Consider the following 18,337-nt stretch of genomic DNA (forward strand, 5'->3'; position numbering starts at 1 on the left):
AAAAGAAACAGAAACTGGACCAACAAGGAAATGAACCCGAGTAATTTGGATCCTATATTAACTAACCTAATGTAAAAACAACTGAATACGGTCCATGTACAGTATGTCATTCACTGTTGTGTTCGTTTCCCACACATAATTTTAGGAAATATGGGTGAAACATCTCCCTTGTGTAGCCTGTAGTTTCTTCAGTCTTCATGTGCTTATTTGAACTTGTCAGTGTGTGAGTGAAGAGGAGCTTAAGACAAGGTAAAGTGAGGCAAGTGGAGCTTGTGGGAATGTTAGTGATCTCCTCTGCCTGCTGAGTACCTTATCTCTCAGGTTGCAACGAGGAATTGGATTGTATTGATCCTGAAATCTTACCTTGGGTTTTAGCTCTGCTGTTACTCTCAGTCAATAATTTGGTGAAACTAAATATCTACGTGTAAAAAATGTAAATCCAGATGAACAGGAGCCATCTCTCTGGCTTCTAATAAATGCCATGTGCATGTTTGCTGCTTTTGGTCTACCTTGTTTGTTTACAATGCTGTTGTGGTTGCACCAGTGAAACAGTGAGTGAGTGGGAGATGGGATGACCTTGACTTGCCCTGTTGTTTGCTGCAGAAGCTGTGTGTCCTGCTTTGCCGCTCTCTTGCCGACTGGCTGACACACAGTGAGGCCTTTGTGGAGTCTGTGTGCTCTGCTGGCCTTCTGAAACACTGACTGACTGACCGCTCTACTATCTAACCCTTGAGCTACTTTGGATGAAAGAGGGTGACTGTCCTGCTGTCCAACCACAGCTCACTGAGACTGAATGACTGTTGTCAACAAGCTGCAGCATACACTGCAGATTCACTAACAGAGAGCATGAAAGAGTCTGAGTGTCTGCATTAATAGCACTGCAAGATTAAAGGACAGAAGGAGAGGCGCCAGGGACATGCAGTGTCTGACATTAACTTTTTGACTCAATACCCAAGGAGGCTGATACATGAAAAAAAAAAATCCATAGACCATGTATATTTTACTGGCTAAGTAATTAATTGTCTTTTACTGCCACTCATTTTTTTCTCTATACAAACTAGAGCTCTAAGTTATTTTCATTTTAGGCTATAAAGAAACAATTGTGACTTACAATGTAATTTTCTTTTTCTTTTCACAGCTATAATACTTATCTTGGTAATAACAGTTTATTTACTTTCATACAGTACACATAATATTTGAAACCTTTAATAAGTGATCTGCCCGTTTGTCTTTACTTTTCTTGTCTGTTAATTATATCTCAGAGCAAATAGAAGGATTAGAAAACTGCCCTGTCAACATTTGACTTTCAGAGTTTCAATTAATTTAATATTTTTTTTCTTGACAGATGGCTCCACTATACACATAGTCAATAAGTTCTAATATCGTGACTGTAAAATGACTTTGTTACAAAATTCTTGATTCTTGTTAAGCATTTTACCAAGTCAGTAAGCTAGTGCTGAACATTAACTCACCTCCGACCCCTGAGGTTCCCGTGGTTCTGCCGCTTTTAGGACCTCTTTCTCTTTGTGAACTCAATTGCATTGTCCAATTTTTTAACCTGCCTTTTATTTTTTACTCTGCTTTATTGCTTGTTTTATACTCTCCTGTTTTACTGTTTTACTGTACGGTGTCCTTGAGTGCCAAGAAAGGTGCCTATAAATAAAATTTATTATTATTATTATTATTATTATTATTATTATTATTATTATTATTATTATTTTGTCCAAATTTGGTCACTGCTGACTCTAAAATGCCAACATGGTGACAGCCAAATCGCAAACGACTGGCTTCAGAAAGCAATGGATAATGTCACAGTTCCTATGAATTATATACAGTCTATTAAAACATGGAACGATTTGGCTCATTAATTACAGACCCTAAAAGATGTTAGCTTATAAATGACAAAATACAGAAATGACTAAATGCAAAATTACATTGTTAAAACCAGGTTTAATGCCATAAGGGATGTCTGCAGTCACCAGCAGCTCACTGAAATTATCGTGTCAGATATTTGACAGTTTGCTCACACACAAATTGTTTTAAGTCACTGAAAATAGACCATTTGTAACTCCTTCCAGCCTTAAGACTTTACAAAGTTTTCAGTCTTGTCATGCAGACAGAAAGTTTTTGTAAGCTCTGTTTTTATGTTTAATTTTTTTTTTTTTTTTTGCCCAGTCCACATTTTCTTGTGTGATGTTGCAGAATAACTTAAGTCCTTCCTGGTGCCTGTTTGTCCAACTTTAGGATTAGGATTTTGTCACCGCATGTTGGTCTGGCATTCACTCAACGAAGCACCTGTGTACATGTGGACTAGGCCTGTGACAAAGACGTCACTAAGATAGCCCTCATCCTCCAACTAAGTGCTCCAAGTGCTGTTTTACTGAAGTGTAATTTTCAGCTGTGTGTGATTGTGTTGTTTTGCCTGTGCAACAGCCCTGTTTGTTCCCCCAGGTTATAAAATATGCATGTTCCAGAAAATCTCATACATGTGCCAAGAACTGTCACCTCTCAACATGGCAAATAACATCTACAGCCATGGTGACCTCCACACCGAGGTGGAAAACCTGAAAATGCTGCCTGCATGTGAAAAACTGCTGAATGTTTCCCTGCACTTTTAGACCATTTCTGTCAGTGCATGCATTAATGCCTGAAGGGGGTTAAGATCTGAAGGTTTTTTTCGTTGAAACTGATGTGAAATGAGTCAAATGATTGACATTTTTTAAAGGCTCTGAAACTTTTCCTTTCAGTCATTTGATGTATGGTAATGCGTTCTTAATGTTTGACTGCTAGTTTAACTTTTTGATTGGCAGGGTGCTGCACTGTTTAATTAAAGAGCAGAGCTGTTTGACTGGTTAATCCGTTTGCAGGCTCTATGTCTACAATCTACAATCCTCCACCCTGGTAAATTCTCCATGAGCGAGACTGCACCATCCATCCCTTTGTGTTGGCCAGTCACGTAAAAATAATGACTTGAAGCATCTTTCTGATGGCCCCTATCCTTATCTAACAGACTTAATCTGTATATACTTTAAATTATACGCTGCCTCATTTATCTTACCGTATGCTAAAACATCTCCTGCCATTACTTTAACTGAAATATGTTACAGCTACTGGTGTCTGGCTATTTCATATCGTATAAAATACTTGATACTGATGGTCCATTAAATTGAACAAACCTCTTTGACTTAATAAAGAGATTTCGAAAGATTAAATATTTATAGTTATTATTTAATATTTAATTATTTGATGTTCTCTTTTTGTGTCTGCAGGCTTTTAAAGAGATGCTGTATGCTGCTCAGGACCAGGCCCCGTCTATTGAAGGTAATGCACAAAGACACAGATCTGGTCTATTAGGTAGCTGATGACCTGTGAGCATCTGAAGGTCAAGTCATACTTTGTTTGGGCTCATGTTCAACAACATATGAACATTAAACAAGTGCACCAACTGAGCATGCACTAGAAAAGCACTTCATATAAACCTCTGCACACTTCCTTGGTATTAAACTGAAGACTGATTAACTGTATCATCATTTCAATTCTGTCTTGAACATACATTAATCTACAGGTTTCTGTGTTAAAAGTCATGATTCATAATTGAAAGTATGCGGTCCAGCTGTGTGTGAAAATAGCCTTTTTTTAACTAGTCAAAATAATTGCCTTTTTGTGGCACATAAAATTTCACTGAGACGTTTTAAATTGAACCAAGTGGCATGGACCTTAGCTTTCAAAAGAAGTCAATGCAGAAGAGAAGCATCTAAAAGTTGTAATACCACTGATGGCCATTGGGGGTGACTCCAAAAAGTCCTTGATCCCATATGCAGCATTTCCACTACGTGGTATCAGGTTGACTCGACTCAACTCGGCCTTTTTGCGTTTCCATTACGAAAAAGGTCCTGGAATCTGGTACCTGGTAGTAGTTTTTTGGTATCACCTCCGCCGAGGTTCCAGGACTGAGGACCAGATACTAAAACGTGACGTATAAACGCTGCAGACTACTGATTGGTCAGATAGTCGTCTCTGACCTGCTGTTTTACAAAAAAACAGATGCGAAAGTTTCCAGTAAAAATAGCAGTAGGTTAATCCACATGACAGCCCGCAAAACTACACCATGGTTTGTCCAGGAGGTTCAGACATAAAAATTCAGCATGAGCTTGACAAGACAACACGCAAGGAGCGAGTTTATCAGCAACTCTCTGAGCAAACGACATGGAAGTAACGCACCGCATCGCTGTGACGACCAGGTACTGTAAAGTGGGTAGTATCCTGTAATGGAAATGGTCTCCAGGAATAGGACCTGGTACCCGAGTCGAGCCGGTTCCACGTAGTGGAAACGTGGCAATAGACTTCCATTGGACTTTTTTTTTTCCAATTCCATGTGCCTTTTGCCTCATATGTGCATATCAGAAAACCCTAATGACCTTACACATCTCATATACAACAACTGACTTTTTGTGACTTGGTCTCATTGGTTAAATTATTATTCCCAAAACTGTATGGCTTTTTTTTAACTTAAACATTATTAAAAGATGTTGTAATAAAACATCTTGAAAGTTATCACATGTGTATTTATTGAGACCTATTATATGAAAATATGGCTTTTGCTGGTAAAATATTTTTACAACCTGCTATGCTAAGTACAGACAAACAGGATATTGTCATTATTTTAGAAGTGCCCATAAATGATATCAAATTATGTTAGAGAGTCTTAGCTTTTTTATGCCAGGATTGTTTTACTGTCCAGTGTGCCAGTCTTCTGAAATTTACTCACCAAATACAAAATCTACCCATGTTTGGAGCTTGGTTCTAAGTTGACTTTAGGAATTTTACTCTGTTGTGCATCCTGTAGTTCTTCTCCACCTCCTTCTGTTATTGTTTTATATGGGGTTACCTCATCCTGCATTATTGCTTAATTATGTGTCTTTGTAAAAGTGCACCATCCACTGACACCAGCCACAGCAGGACCTAAATTTAAGACCTCAAAGAGTCTTAAAAAGTCTTAAAACCAGTTATCAGAGGCCTTATTTTTCATCATGTAATGACAGGCCTGTTTGTGCTAAATGTACTGTTCACTCTTACAGTAATACTAAACAGCATGAGAAGCACAATATGTTTTTCTTGGTGTTGCCTCTTTCATCTTATTTTGACAATTAAGAGTTCCATTCCATTATAACGGGAAGACATAAATCTAACCTGTTCCATCCTAAGTTCATACAGTTCACTCAGTTTATTGTACAGGTGGTTTCACTTCTATCTGCCTGTTGTATGTTCATAGCATGGTGTGAGTTTTTCTGTACTCAAATACAGAGAAGGGTATGAGAAGAAAATCCACAAACATGCAGGTCAAACCTGTTCAGTCAGTTTCTAACTTGTGAAAATTAGATTTTTTTTTTATTACTTGAATGATAGCTAGAGCAAAGCTTTTCATCAGTTATATTAAAAAATGACATAGTGCTGTGTGGTGTAAAATACACACTAAGTAATGACCATTTTTGCTATACTGACTGCATAATATTTCCTTCCATCTGCATGTGTTTTAAACTGACATTTTAAAAGAAAAGTATGATGTGGCTGTGCAGTTCTGTCTGTGGTGCTTTTGGCTAATGTGTATGCTAACTGATAACTGAGAAGTCAATAAACAATGGAGGAAAAAAAACCAAAAGTCAGCTTTGTAAATGGTTCAGTTTCATGGTGGTAGACACGTAAATGTTCAGTGATGTGCAGATTATAGCATAAAACCATCACAAACTAAGGTAGCAGCACAACTCATTTGCTTTATTTCACCATCTCAAACAACACCCAGTGCAGTTTTTGAGTGAAATATTCAGCATAAGTATGTGAAGGATTAATTTTATGGTCCCCACCGGTGATGGGGGAAAAACAGACATTGAGGCAGCAGACATGGACATGAACCAGACGAGAGATGGGTACCTCGCTGACACTCTACTTCTGTCATATTGTTCCAGTGGTGTGTTGAATGAAATCCAGAAACCTGGGAAGTGTTTTGGCTGGTGCACTTAGTGAGCAGTCTTTGTTTACATTGGTGGGTTCCATCTGTGGGTCAGGTATCCAGCTCTTTTAATACATACAATGAAGACACACCACACACCCAGTTAGAACAAACTTTTCTTTAAATTAAAATTACCTTAAAACCTTAATCCATTAAAAGCCCCTTGAGTCAAAAACAAATGTTTGTTCATGTTCATTCCAAGTGATCTTTGGCTTTCACTGTGCAGAAATGCAGAGATCACCACAATGTTCCCACATTCAGTTACAAAAGCCAGAAACGTCTTAGTGCTCATCAGTAATATTTTGTTCCCAATCAGGATCTAATGTGAAACACAGTGCTATATGGTTGAAAAACTATTTCAGGAGCAAATTATTATTTGAAGCAAAGTATGTTTTATAAGTTGATAGTAATGGGTCTGTAACTATGTGGAAAACCATTCCAACTAAGTTCCCGGTGCTGACAAATGCTGGTCAAGTCCACAGGGTTTTCAGTCTCATTTTGTTACTGAAATATTTAGTCTTGGATGACACTTCCTTGGAAATAACATAAAAGCCATTGCACTATCATGAATTATGTGACTTGCGCTGTAGCTGTTTATTGATGGAGGATTATGATAAAATTAAGGATCAGGCACAGAACACAATGTGGTCTCCTGAACCATCAGGGTTATGTAACTGTATTTGTTACATATCCTGTAATAGGGCGCTGTCAGCTCTGTTTTGACTGAACATCGTACAGGGCAGTTTCTGTAATGCATTTTCCTCAAATGTTGATCATACTCTTCATGTAAACAACATTCAGCATAGTATGAGCTCTGTTTATTCAGTTCTACTGATGACATTCTATAGTTTTCTAGAATCATATTACTGTTATTACATGGTAGACATTACGGATATGATGGTTGTAAGTAACTTAAGCCTGTAGTTTTTTAACATTGTACATGCTCTCTGTGGGTTATGTCATGCTAAAGTGATCAGTAATTAGAGCAACAATAAGTAGAGGAGGCTTTTGAGAAGATAGCGTTGAAGGATTCAACAGAAAATGTATCAGGATGAAAAGTTTATTTTCAGTTGATGTCAGCAATTACTAATCATTTAGTTTGGTTATAGGGTGTTAAATGAACCACTTTATTTCTAATTTAACAATTTCATAATGCACCATTAACACCACAATAAAAAAAATACATAAATATTCCAAAGAATGGAAGCCAAGGTCATAAATCAGATTTGTTGTATTGCCTGGCTGGGCTGCTTTTTTGCATAGTTTACATTCAGCGTTCTAATTTTGGACAGACTTTTAGAAAAGAACAAAGAATGGACTCACTGTTTTTGTATGATAGCACTAGGGCTGGATGATCTGACCTGAAGATCATATGACCATCTTTTGCAGTAGAATCAAGATCCACGATCAGAATCACTGTTTTCTCACCTCTTTATGAAATATATATGAGTTACAAACAAACTACAACAAGTTTTCCTCCAGCTTTCTAGATCCAGAAACTTATCTATGGTGACTTTTCTTATTGTGATCTGCCTACAAATTGAATTCTGGTATCATTTTGGCTGAACAGTATTGCAATATTGGCAATATCTAGAAATCTGAAATAAACAGTAGTACACATTTTCATGTACATACAGATGTACTTTTTCCATTAATTTCGCATATAGTGATGGATTCATTTCTCTCTCTGGTGTTTTATAATGAATTAAAAATGTTTTAGCACTAGTGTAGCTCATATGCATTAGTGTGAATCATCACGACAGAGTTCAGAAGCTAGGCTTACTGCAATTACTTATAATTATTTCTTCAGCACCAACAAAACAATACCTCACACAAGCCCTGCAAATTAATGTGGATTAAAACTGAATGCTACTGCAACTAATGGCTGAATTAAACTCATTAGCTCAGCAACCTGCACCAGGGACATTAATGCTACAAACCTACAGGTTAGTGCAAGTCTCTCGGTAAAATTCTGTTCTTACTCTGATGAAGAGGTCATTTAGGAGTTTTGACAATGCTGTTGTTTCTTTTTAATTCAAAAAGAACATACAATGCCTCTGAAAAGTAAGATCATATGGAGAATGATGGAAAAAAAAAAAAAACAATCACTAAGATGGTGAAATTGCCTGGCCCAAGGTGCAACCAAACTACACACCTATTAATTGAAGGCCTGTTTGAATGTTACTCATAACATGCTCCATTATCAGAGGAGGGAGGGGTTTTTCCTGTAACTCTACTTTGTGTGTCCATTATGTGTTTTGCATTGAATGGATTTAACTGAAACTATCAGACATTTTATTAAGCAGTTTTGTTTCTGTCGTTAAGTGATGATACATAACTCAACTTGCATTTCATCACCCAAGTTGACATAACTTCAGAAATCTAATTCCAGACTGAGGATCCTTGGTGTGTTTTGTACCCATCAGCTGTATATGTAATAGGGATGTAACGATATGAAAATTTCATATCACAGTTAATGTGACCAGAAGTATCACGGTTATCATTATTATCACGGTATTGTTGAAACTGTGCTCAAAATGTTCAAAAAGTACTTATACACACACTGAAATTATTTAACCAAGTTGTATTTAAAAATAAAATAAAATAAAATAAAATAAAATAATTGGCACAATGTACTTTCTGTTGGCAGAAACATTCAAATATTAACCCTTTGTGGGTTAATATTTAACCATTTATATTTAGACCATGTTGCGTCTCGGCAGCCCCTAGACCAAGCGTAACAGTGGTCTGAGTCTATTTTGTCCATTTTTCAGTACTTTTGATTTTGCATTTATATACTATATAAACAAATGTTTACTATACCCATGTTTGGGATCTTTTTTTTTCAGCACAACTTCATTTATATAATCTATTATTTTTTTCACTTTAAGCTACTATATCAACACAAAAGGACAAAAAACACAAAAAAAATATAAAATCCGATTTGAAAAATGCATATAATTTATTGCATAAATAACACACAGATGTTTAAGGAATCTTTTCAAAGACTTTAAAACTGAATGTTGGTTCCAAATATTAGGTATAGAAAATCAAAATTGTAATAAATTAAAACTATACTCAGATATTTGACATAAAAGTAGATCTTTACATAGGGTTTTTTCCCCTAAAAGTGTGGTAATGGAACACCGTTATCGTGCTAATTAGAATTTAAACGGTAATACTAACTGTCTGCAATTTTGCTGCGGTTTATCATTATACTGGTAATTGTTACATCCCTAATATGTAATGTGTTCATGTTTAAGAGTGTGTTTAATTGTATTGCACTCATTTTCTTTTCATTTATCTCAAAACGTATCTCCCACTTTTGTTACTTTGCAAAAAAATAAATGTTATATTGAGAGCTACATGAATGTTCTTTTTTTTTTTTATTGTAACAAATAAGCAACTCAGAGACTAATTTCTTGCAGTAATTAAAGGCTAGTTTGAAGACTAGTAAATATCTGGTTATTTTGTAGTTGCCGTTCCAGTCATGTTATTGATGCGGCTCATTGACTGACTCATTTCCAACATTATGTCTTTAAATGGCTCTATGTTATATACTGAAGCAACAGTCACATGTTGTCACAGACTGTGAAGGTGTGATTAAAAGCCTGTTCCCTCTTCTGACTAATGCATACATGCACCCCGCTGTTACTCACATGTCATTTTAATCCATCTGTCTGCATTTCATGTATTTTAAGAATTTTTCCTCCGACTTACCCTTCATTCACTACATGGGAATTTTTTCGTGGGTGTGACTTATTAAAGATGCATGGAAACAGACACATAAGCATCAGTCATTTCTCTGAACCATGTAACAGTCGTGTGTGTTGCCACAACCAAAAGTCTATAATTGACACATGATGGAAGTGCCTGGGGACATGTAAACAGTAGCCCTCTGCAGTGTTCAATTCAGTTCAACAACAATGTCTCTTTTTTTTCCCTTAAAATTGACTAAAATAGAGTATAATTTATTAACCTGATCCCCAACCAAGAAATTAAACAATTTGAGGGGTGGGGGTGGAAGTGGGCTTGTTTTGATTTGTTTGTTCAGCACATGTTTTCTTTGGTTATGTTGTGAAAATATAAAAAAAAGAAGAAAACAGTCTTTCATAGCTCAGTTAATTCGGTACATGTGCTGTTCTGATCTTTATTTTTGTCTATATTTGGATCATGACTTTTGCAGATAAGAACATAGCAATGAGTCTAAAAATAATAATATTCAACTAATCAAGCCGTGGAAGTTTGCCCCCCGAGCATAAATTTAAACAACTTATCTGTGTATAACAAAAAAACTTAAAGCTTAAAAGGTATTCTTGAAGCAGCAATGGGCAAAGTAAAACCTTTTTAGATCATCTACATAAGACAAATTAGGAGTGCCAGTATAACCAGTAAAAGGGTCGATTGGAGCTGTGCTTCTACTCGTAAGCTCCGTAATGGTCTGTTTGTTTATGTTGTGTCAGTCCATTAACTGTCTGACACCATCACCTCTCCTCGTGGCTGAATTCATCAGCTGCTCTGGTGGACAGACTTGTGCAACTGCAGCTTCTATCTATCAATTGAACCTTGATAAGGATTGAAAGCAACACTGACCACACAAAAGAAGTCCAGTGTAAATTCTTGTAGTAGTAGTAAAATCATAAGAGAGGGAACATTACAATAAAACCTGATACTGCATTTCTAATTTAATAAGATGGCTGTTTGTTCTGCACATTGAATTTTGTGTTTTGTGTAACTTAAGACAGGACAGAAGTAAAATAATAGGGCATATCATTTTTATCCTTCTAGCTGTTACTGGAAAAATATTTGGTCATTTCTCTTTTAGGCTTTTAAATCATCTTACGGTAGGCACAAATTATTAATTCTCTTCTGACTTCTCATTAAAGAAGGTCTTAATAAATTCACTTAATAAATTTGAAGATGATAAAATGAGTCCAGACCTCCATCCAGTGCTCCACTTTTCCTCTCATTCTATAATTTCTTAAGTCTTACACTAGTGTCTGTTATTTACAATCTAATATTATGTTAATAATGTTTTAGTGTTGCTTACTACTGATGCAAACAATTTATGTTTTGTACTTTGACTCTGTTGCCATGAGGTCGATGGAGGACATTTTATAGGTCGAGACAACTTGTCCTAACGGCAAATGCTGGTGCAATCATATTGGATAAATCCAGGTGTTTTAAGCGGTCACACTGTAAATCTACCCAGCTCTCAGTTGTTTAACACCAAATTCAGTTCTTAAGGAGAAAATCTCATGCTGCACAAACAACTGATTGCAAAGAAATGCAAATGAGCTGAAAAATGAGTTAAATATTTGTACCTTAACACTTTCATGTATGAATTATGACAACATTAATCAAGATTTTTTTCTTTATTCCTCTTTGGGCATTAAAAAAAACTATGCAATTTAATTTTTTTTTATGAAGCTATTTTTCATGGAGTTGCAAAAATGTCCACCAAGCTGGACACCATGTGTTTAATTTTTGAAGCAAAGAAACATGTATTTACTGATCTACTGTGTGAAAACTATGAAATAAAAACATTAAATGCTGCTAATTTGATGCTTTCTCACATTTTAGTATACTCTACAAACAAAAAGTTATGTATGTTTTTAATTTTTGGGCTATTTTTTTCAGTTGGGATTCTTGCACAATGCTTTTTACTTTTTTGTGTGTGAATTGAATTGAAATATATATTTTTTTAAAAATGACCAGACATTGTTTTATTTACAAATGGCAAAAATGACAAAAAAAATGACAAAAAAAAAAAAGAAATATCCTTAACTTTTTGTTTGTAGTGTACTCTAATACTAGTCATTACTCACTTCATGGACATAATATGCCCAAAAAAAAAAAACGAAAACTTTTGTTGTTAATTACAGTCTAATAACAATAATAAGGAATTGATTTACACTCAAACATGTTAGATCAGGTTTATCAAGAACAGCAAATTTACAGTAATGTTTTCAATTGCAGTGTATGGGATGGGATGATGCATAAGCGTCCAATGTGTGGAGTGATATGGAACTAAAACAACAAATCCCATGTATATACAAGAAAACAGCTGTAGAATAACTGTCCACTGTAGTGACCACTATGCATGAAAGAGTTAATGTGTAAAGTTATGTTATTTTGCATTATTTAGGAATAGTTATTGAACTGATGGCATTATTATCAGTACATATGTAGACATTTTGTAAACTATATAACATGAAATGTAAAGGTTATTAAACCATTTCAATTTCAAGTGAAATACAAAGCTGTATACTGAAAATAATGAGCATTAACATCGCTACAATATCCATATCATTGTCTAGAAACTTGTATTCATGGTCTAGTCTCTGTTTTTGTCAGTTGTTTTTTTGTTACATCTTTTACATTGTGTTCAAATGATGACATCAGTCCTGCATATGTACTGATAGTGTGTTACTGTTCCACGAAGGTTAGAACTGGTGATGATGTTGCAAATGTTTTACAATAACTTAGCAGTCAATTAAAGCCAAAGTTATTGCCTAAGTCGTAAAAACAACACTAACAGTAACATTAATCCTACTTCATTACTTCCCACCTCTGCCTGAACCTGTGCCCAGTTTTTATTACTCTACTGTTACTTTACTATTTACTGTTATTACTGTGTATCTACTGTTATTATCATAATACACTCCATGTTACACCATCCCCTCCTTGTGTAACTGTTGATGTGCCTTTGAGCATGACACTGAGCCCTGTTTAAGGATAGCAGGCTGCTGCTCTGGATGGCTTCCGTATGAATAGTGTATGTGCAAAGCAGGGTGTTGCTGAAAAATAGAGGTAAAAAACATCAATTGTCAGATGGAAAGTATAGCCTATTACTGCGAGACAGACATGTCATAATGGTAATAATGATAATAATCATGGTGACCAGCAGAGACACAGAGAGAAAAGAGCAGAATAAGGCCAAAAAGGGATAAGGAGATTAGTGTAGTCTGACTGTGGTGGCTGTTTGTGTGTTTATGTACTGAGGAGGGAGGGAGCGGGTGGTTGGTTGGGACACTCCAATTTAGTTAATTTGGTGTCTTGTCTAAAAGCAGCCAGTCTGAAACATAGTGAATCACTGAGTGTGCACAGTCTGACTCAAAACCACCTGCACTGCTTGTTGTTTGGTTGTTGACGTGCCAGCGGGTACAAGTTAGCGGTCGGACACACAGGTTCTCTATGTCCACTGTTCAATTAAAGTTTACCAGAATCTGTGCCGGCGTGACATCCGAAATAGTAAAGATCAAAACAAATGATGGAAATTACAGGACTGTGTTCTGGTAAAACTATAAAAAAAGGTTTTGACTCAATGGGGAGGAACTGGAGATAAAGTTTTTACCGTGCTTTTCGGGATACGAGAACATTTAACAAAGATGTCACAACAAGTTGAGGAGCGTCGGCCACACACTCACAGCAGCTAACGTGGCAATTTTGGAAATGATGATCAAATATCAGCCAAAAAACAGTCTCTTATCTGCAGCGTTCTTAGATTAGATTACATATCAGCCCTGATGATCACCTGGACGGGCAGACACAGGGCATGAGTGACTAGAAATTACACAGATAAGGATCATCTTCAGTTAATGTTTTGTGTTGCAGGTGACAGCAACATAATGGTTGTATGTACAGTCAACATTAGAAAGGCCACTGAAATGGTGCGTTCGTCATTTATCAGTTTTTCATCCCCTTAAGTTACACTGACATTTCTGAGCTTAATGAAACAGGCGTGGTTGATAAGGCCAAAAACTTCTATCAGTCAGTACTGATTATTATCACAATAAAGGCCAAATCATTGTTACCTTTAAGTTTAAAAGCTGATTTGAATGTGAAGGTTGAACAAACCACAGTTATATTTAGTTTTATGTTCACAATATTTCACAAATAAAATGTTTGAGGTTGAATTATGGATAACTAGAATTGAGTAAATCAAAGACATTGATATTTTTTCAGTTTTTTCTTTATTTAATTCCATTTGTATGACACACTGCAACATACACTACCTAACCGGCGATGTTGACTGAAATACCCTGCATCATACAAGTCATTTTACGCTTTAAAATGTCCTGTAACATGTTTGTATTTTGACTATTTGCTACTTGTTTAAACTCACGTCAGATGTCCTAAAGCATGCATCAAAAATAAAATATGATGCAATGGAACTTCCTAAATCATGCTGCTTCCTGTGGACCGACATGGGAAATAAAACCAAATGTGACTGTCAGTGGAAACATGTCATCAATTCTAGATTTAATGTTTACAAGTTAAAGACATCAAATTTTGTGGTTAAAAATAGTGAAATGTCCCTTATTTTGGTGTGAAACAGCTCAGTGAACAGCATCCCTCCTCTCACATGATGATCAGTACATCACAACCACCAAAGAGGCTGTCAACTTGGAACAAAAAGTATGAAAAGAGGTGAAAACCACTGAAAGTCTGGTCATGTTTGGGGCTGCAGAGACATCATCAGTGGCTTTGAGTGGCTTGTGGATAGACAAAGTTAGGATGACATCACATGCACAACATTTAGGCGCGTAATCGTAATTATGTTGTCACAGACTTTACAAGTTTCCAGCAATTTTCTTAACTTGCAAAATTGTTCTTTTAATAGGCAATGTGTACTTGATGTTATTCAAACATAATAAAACTGACTTGTCTCTTCTCAGTTGCAACTCTCCCCATATATTTTTTCTAAAATAAGCTCTGACGGCAGTCCACTGGAAGGGGCAGGACTTGAGTAATACATCTCGTCTATGTTATCATCTATGCTACAAAACGTTTGATCAGACACAAATATGTGCAATTTTAAATATTAATTTCTGGCCTGAAATGTGCATAAAGGTTGATTCTCCTTTGCAATAATTCACTTCAGGTAGGAAACTGTATTGAAATGAGTAACAGTTGATGGAATAGTGGTCAGAGGGTGGCAAATTTGTCTTTAATGGTCCAAATTTACTTCATATTTAGACATTTTTCACTTCATCCCATCTGACTAGCTTCTACCAACTACTAAATCCAAGGGTGATGTGAATGATGAGCCCACAAAACATCTACAAAATGCATTTATCAGCCTTTTTTTTCTCATCAGTTTTGTTCTTTAGCTTTGAACTGTTTTGCTTTTTTCCATATTGATTTTTACAAGCACTGACTGTAGTAGCAAGTGATATAGTTCATCAAATAAAGCTGAAGAGCAATAGGATATTGGCAAATAAAATAAAGCTCTTGTTCTGATAAGAAGAAAATAGTCAATTTCCTAAAAAGTCGTTCTCAAAATAAACAGTCTTGAGATGAGATTTGTGAGCATTAAATAGACATGCACACTGACAATAATAACGCATAGTCAAGCCATAAGACATGGAACAATGGTAAAACATGCATGACTGAAGGGTTGCTTGTGTCAGACTCATTGAACAAAGTAAACATCAGATTTGACTTTATCATTGCTACTGTCTCACTGCTCCATCTGTTGGCCAGAGTAGGTCAATGCAGGAGTTTATTGCACAAAATGAGATTTGTCGCAGTTCTGCATTCAAATCCATCAGTTATTCAAGCCTTGTCTGTCTTCCTATTTTTTAAATCTTTATGTTTTCTGTCCTTTTACCTCCTTCCAAAAGACAAAATCATCTGGACTGTTAATGAATTTGCACTAATCTAACACCCTCTCTCTCCTCCTGCAGTCACAGATGAAGATACAGTCAAGAGGTACTATGCCAAGTTTGAGGAGAAGTTCTTCCAGACATGTGAAAAAGAGCTGGCAAAGATCAACACCTTCTACTCTGGTAATGACTGTTAATCACATTTTACACTACACACAAATTCATACAGAGCTGGAAATAATTAAGATGAGAATCTCATTGAAATCCCTATACAGCCTCAGAATATCTCACATTTACCCCTGCAATCACTCCTGTTTTTAATTATTTTACTGTTATATTTATAATTTTTTTGTACTTATTGTCTGCATTTGTATATTGCTTGTTGTCTGAAAAACTCAGGCAATTTCCTTTTTTTTATTTTGCATTATATACGATCACATTAAAATCTGAAATTGTAGGTTTAAGGCATTGAATTTGAGCTGCAGCAGAATGAATCAGCATGTGTTGTTCAGTTTTGGTGTTTAATTTAAACAATATTTAATATCTGTGAGGACCTTGGGCATCCAATTTATCAGTTGTACTTTGTTGGTGTAAACAGATCATCTTCTTTTGTAGCAGTAATGGTATTATTTGTTCCTTGTCGAGAGGTATAAAAGTCATTGAAGTTTTGCCCCTAAAATGTGCATGGAATGTATAATGAATAGATATAGGTATAGATGGACTTTATTTCGAACATAAGAAGGCAAAAGAAATTCCAGATTTAAAAGGACGCTCCAATATATGGAAATAAATCAACCAAAAAAGAAAACAAAATATCACACAAATGTATAACAATTTTATTGTGGCTCTTTAACCATCTTTTATGTCCGAAAAGGAGTAGGAAGAAGCTGACATTACAGCTTAGAGTCCCTGTTGTACTTGACTTTTAGAGCATATTGTTGCTGTCGGGTGGAAACCTCTTAAGTCCATTTTTGGTCTTTTTTTTTTTTTCTTTTTTTTTTTTTTTTTTGGTCATAAAACAATTCTGTTGGTCAGTCTTCACGTTGGCTTTACAGTTTTAGAAATATTTAAACAATGAAAGTGTTGAAAAGGGCTTTTGGCTACACCTCTTAACTCCAATTATTTATTTAGAATATACATTGTTTTCAAAAATAACCGTTTTGGACATAAGAGGTTTCCGCCCGACAATGATGATACAGATCATATAAACAGTGTAAACATTTTTAAATATTTCTTTTTAGCTGCAGGTCTCTGTCTTTTTTAGGGTTAAAACATTGGTACTGTGTTTTATTTTCTTGGCAGTACAGGATGTGTGATGTCATTTTTTGCAACCACTCTTCAGATATTTTAGTTGGAATTTTGTCAGAAGTTTCTACAGTAAACAGAAAACTGCATTTTACTCAAATGCATGAATAGTAAACCCAGTGGTCTCTTCATTTCTCCACAGCTGTATATGTAATTCTGTAAGTGTGTTGTCCTTATTGTCTTGATGTGGCTTTTTGTCGTCATAACTGTCTCGTCTTCTGTCTCGTCCCTCCAGAGAAGCTGGCCGAAGCCCAACGGCGATTCGCCACGCTGCAGAATGAGCTGCAGTCCTCCCTGGACGCCCAGAGGGAGAGCGCCGCGAACGGGCGGGGCCTGAGGAGGAGGAAGACTGTGTTCGCTCTGTCGCAGCAGGAGAGATGCAAACACAGAAACATAAAGGACCTGCAGCTGGCCTTCTCCGAGTTCTACCTCAGCCTCATTCTGCTGCAGAACTATCAGGTGAACGCTCACACACAGCCAGTCTGTACCACTGTCCCCATGGAGACCGCTAACTAACTACGCTGATCAGTCACAGATCACATTAACAATAGATCAGTGGACTCTGAAGTCAGAAAGGAGCTGCTTGTACTGATGAACACACACAGAGAATGAGCAAAACACAACCCCTCCACTTGTATTATTATTATTATTATTATATTTTATGTGACAGTACATCATTCATACTTCATTATCTTTAAGTATTTCTTTTATTTTGACCTTCAGTGCAAACATAACTTTGGTAAAACTACAACTAAAAATCGCTAACGTGAATCACAGATGGTGAATTTCCAGCAGGACTTGCTTATTTTTCCTTTCAAAAAGAATGTGCAATTATATGCAAATATATCAATTTATAATGCTTTATCTTTACAATATGGTGTTGTCATCCTCTTATGTTATGGTGAAAGGTGCATAAATAACACTAAATGTCATTCTAACATATTTTGGTTCTCACATCCTTTGAAAAATGACATTTGGTGTGATGATGGTATTGCTGCTGTCCAAATGTTTTTTTATCTTGAAAGATCTCATGAAAATCAGCTTAATATATTGCAGTGGTAGCCCTCCACCCATCATTTTATAATTTCTATCCGCTTGACGCCTTTCATTGTTTGGCACAGCCGTATCATCTGTCAGTTATTTAGTTACAGTGCACAGCTGCATTTTATGGCCTGTCAAATAAGCAGAACAGGGTCAACGTAAAATTATAATTAACTTTAAATTCAATTCACAGTCTGGCAAAGCTATCGAGAGATGTTTTTTTTTTTTTTTTTAAACCCATAAAGGTTTGATCCTGCATTTGATGATTTTTGACAACTAATACATGTTCTGATTCTGAATAAGGAAAACTGTGTGCATAGTGCCTTTTTTATACGTCTTTGCAGTAGGACTTCACAAAGGATACAGCTGTTTT

The 18,337-nt window shown here is 35.9% G+C and overlaps 1 protein-coding gene across 1 annotated transcript in view; it reads left to right on the forward strand.

The window, feature by feature from the left end:
- The window catches only part of LOC115436737 (xenotropic and polytropic retrovirus receptor 1 homolog), a 51,706-nt gene that overhangs the window by 22,556 nt on the left and 10,813 nt on the right, over window positions 1-18,337 (forward strand). The window contains exons 2-4 of the mRNA XM_030159658.1: window positions 3,270-3,321; window positions 15,700-15,801; window positions 17,159-17,382. Coding sequence (XP_030015518.1) covers window positions 3,270-3,321; window positions 15,700-15,801; window positions 17,159-17,382 — 378 coding nt within the window. The remainder of the gene's footprint in view (window positions 1-3,269; window positions 3,322-15,699; window positions 15,802-17,158; window positions 17,383-18,337) is intronic.

This window comes from Sphaeramia orbicularis, chromosome 17, assembly GCF_902148855.1.
Source record: "Sphaeramia orbicularis chromosome 17, fSphaOr1.1, whole genome shotgun sequence".
In the NCBI taxonomy this organism is placed as follows: Eukaryota; Metazoa; Chordata; class Actinopteri; order Kurtiformes; family Apogonidae; genus Sphaeramia; species Sphaeramia orbicularis.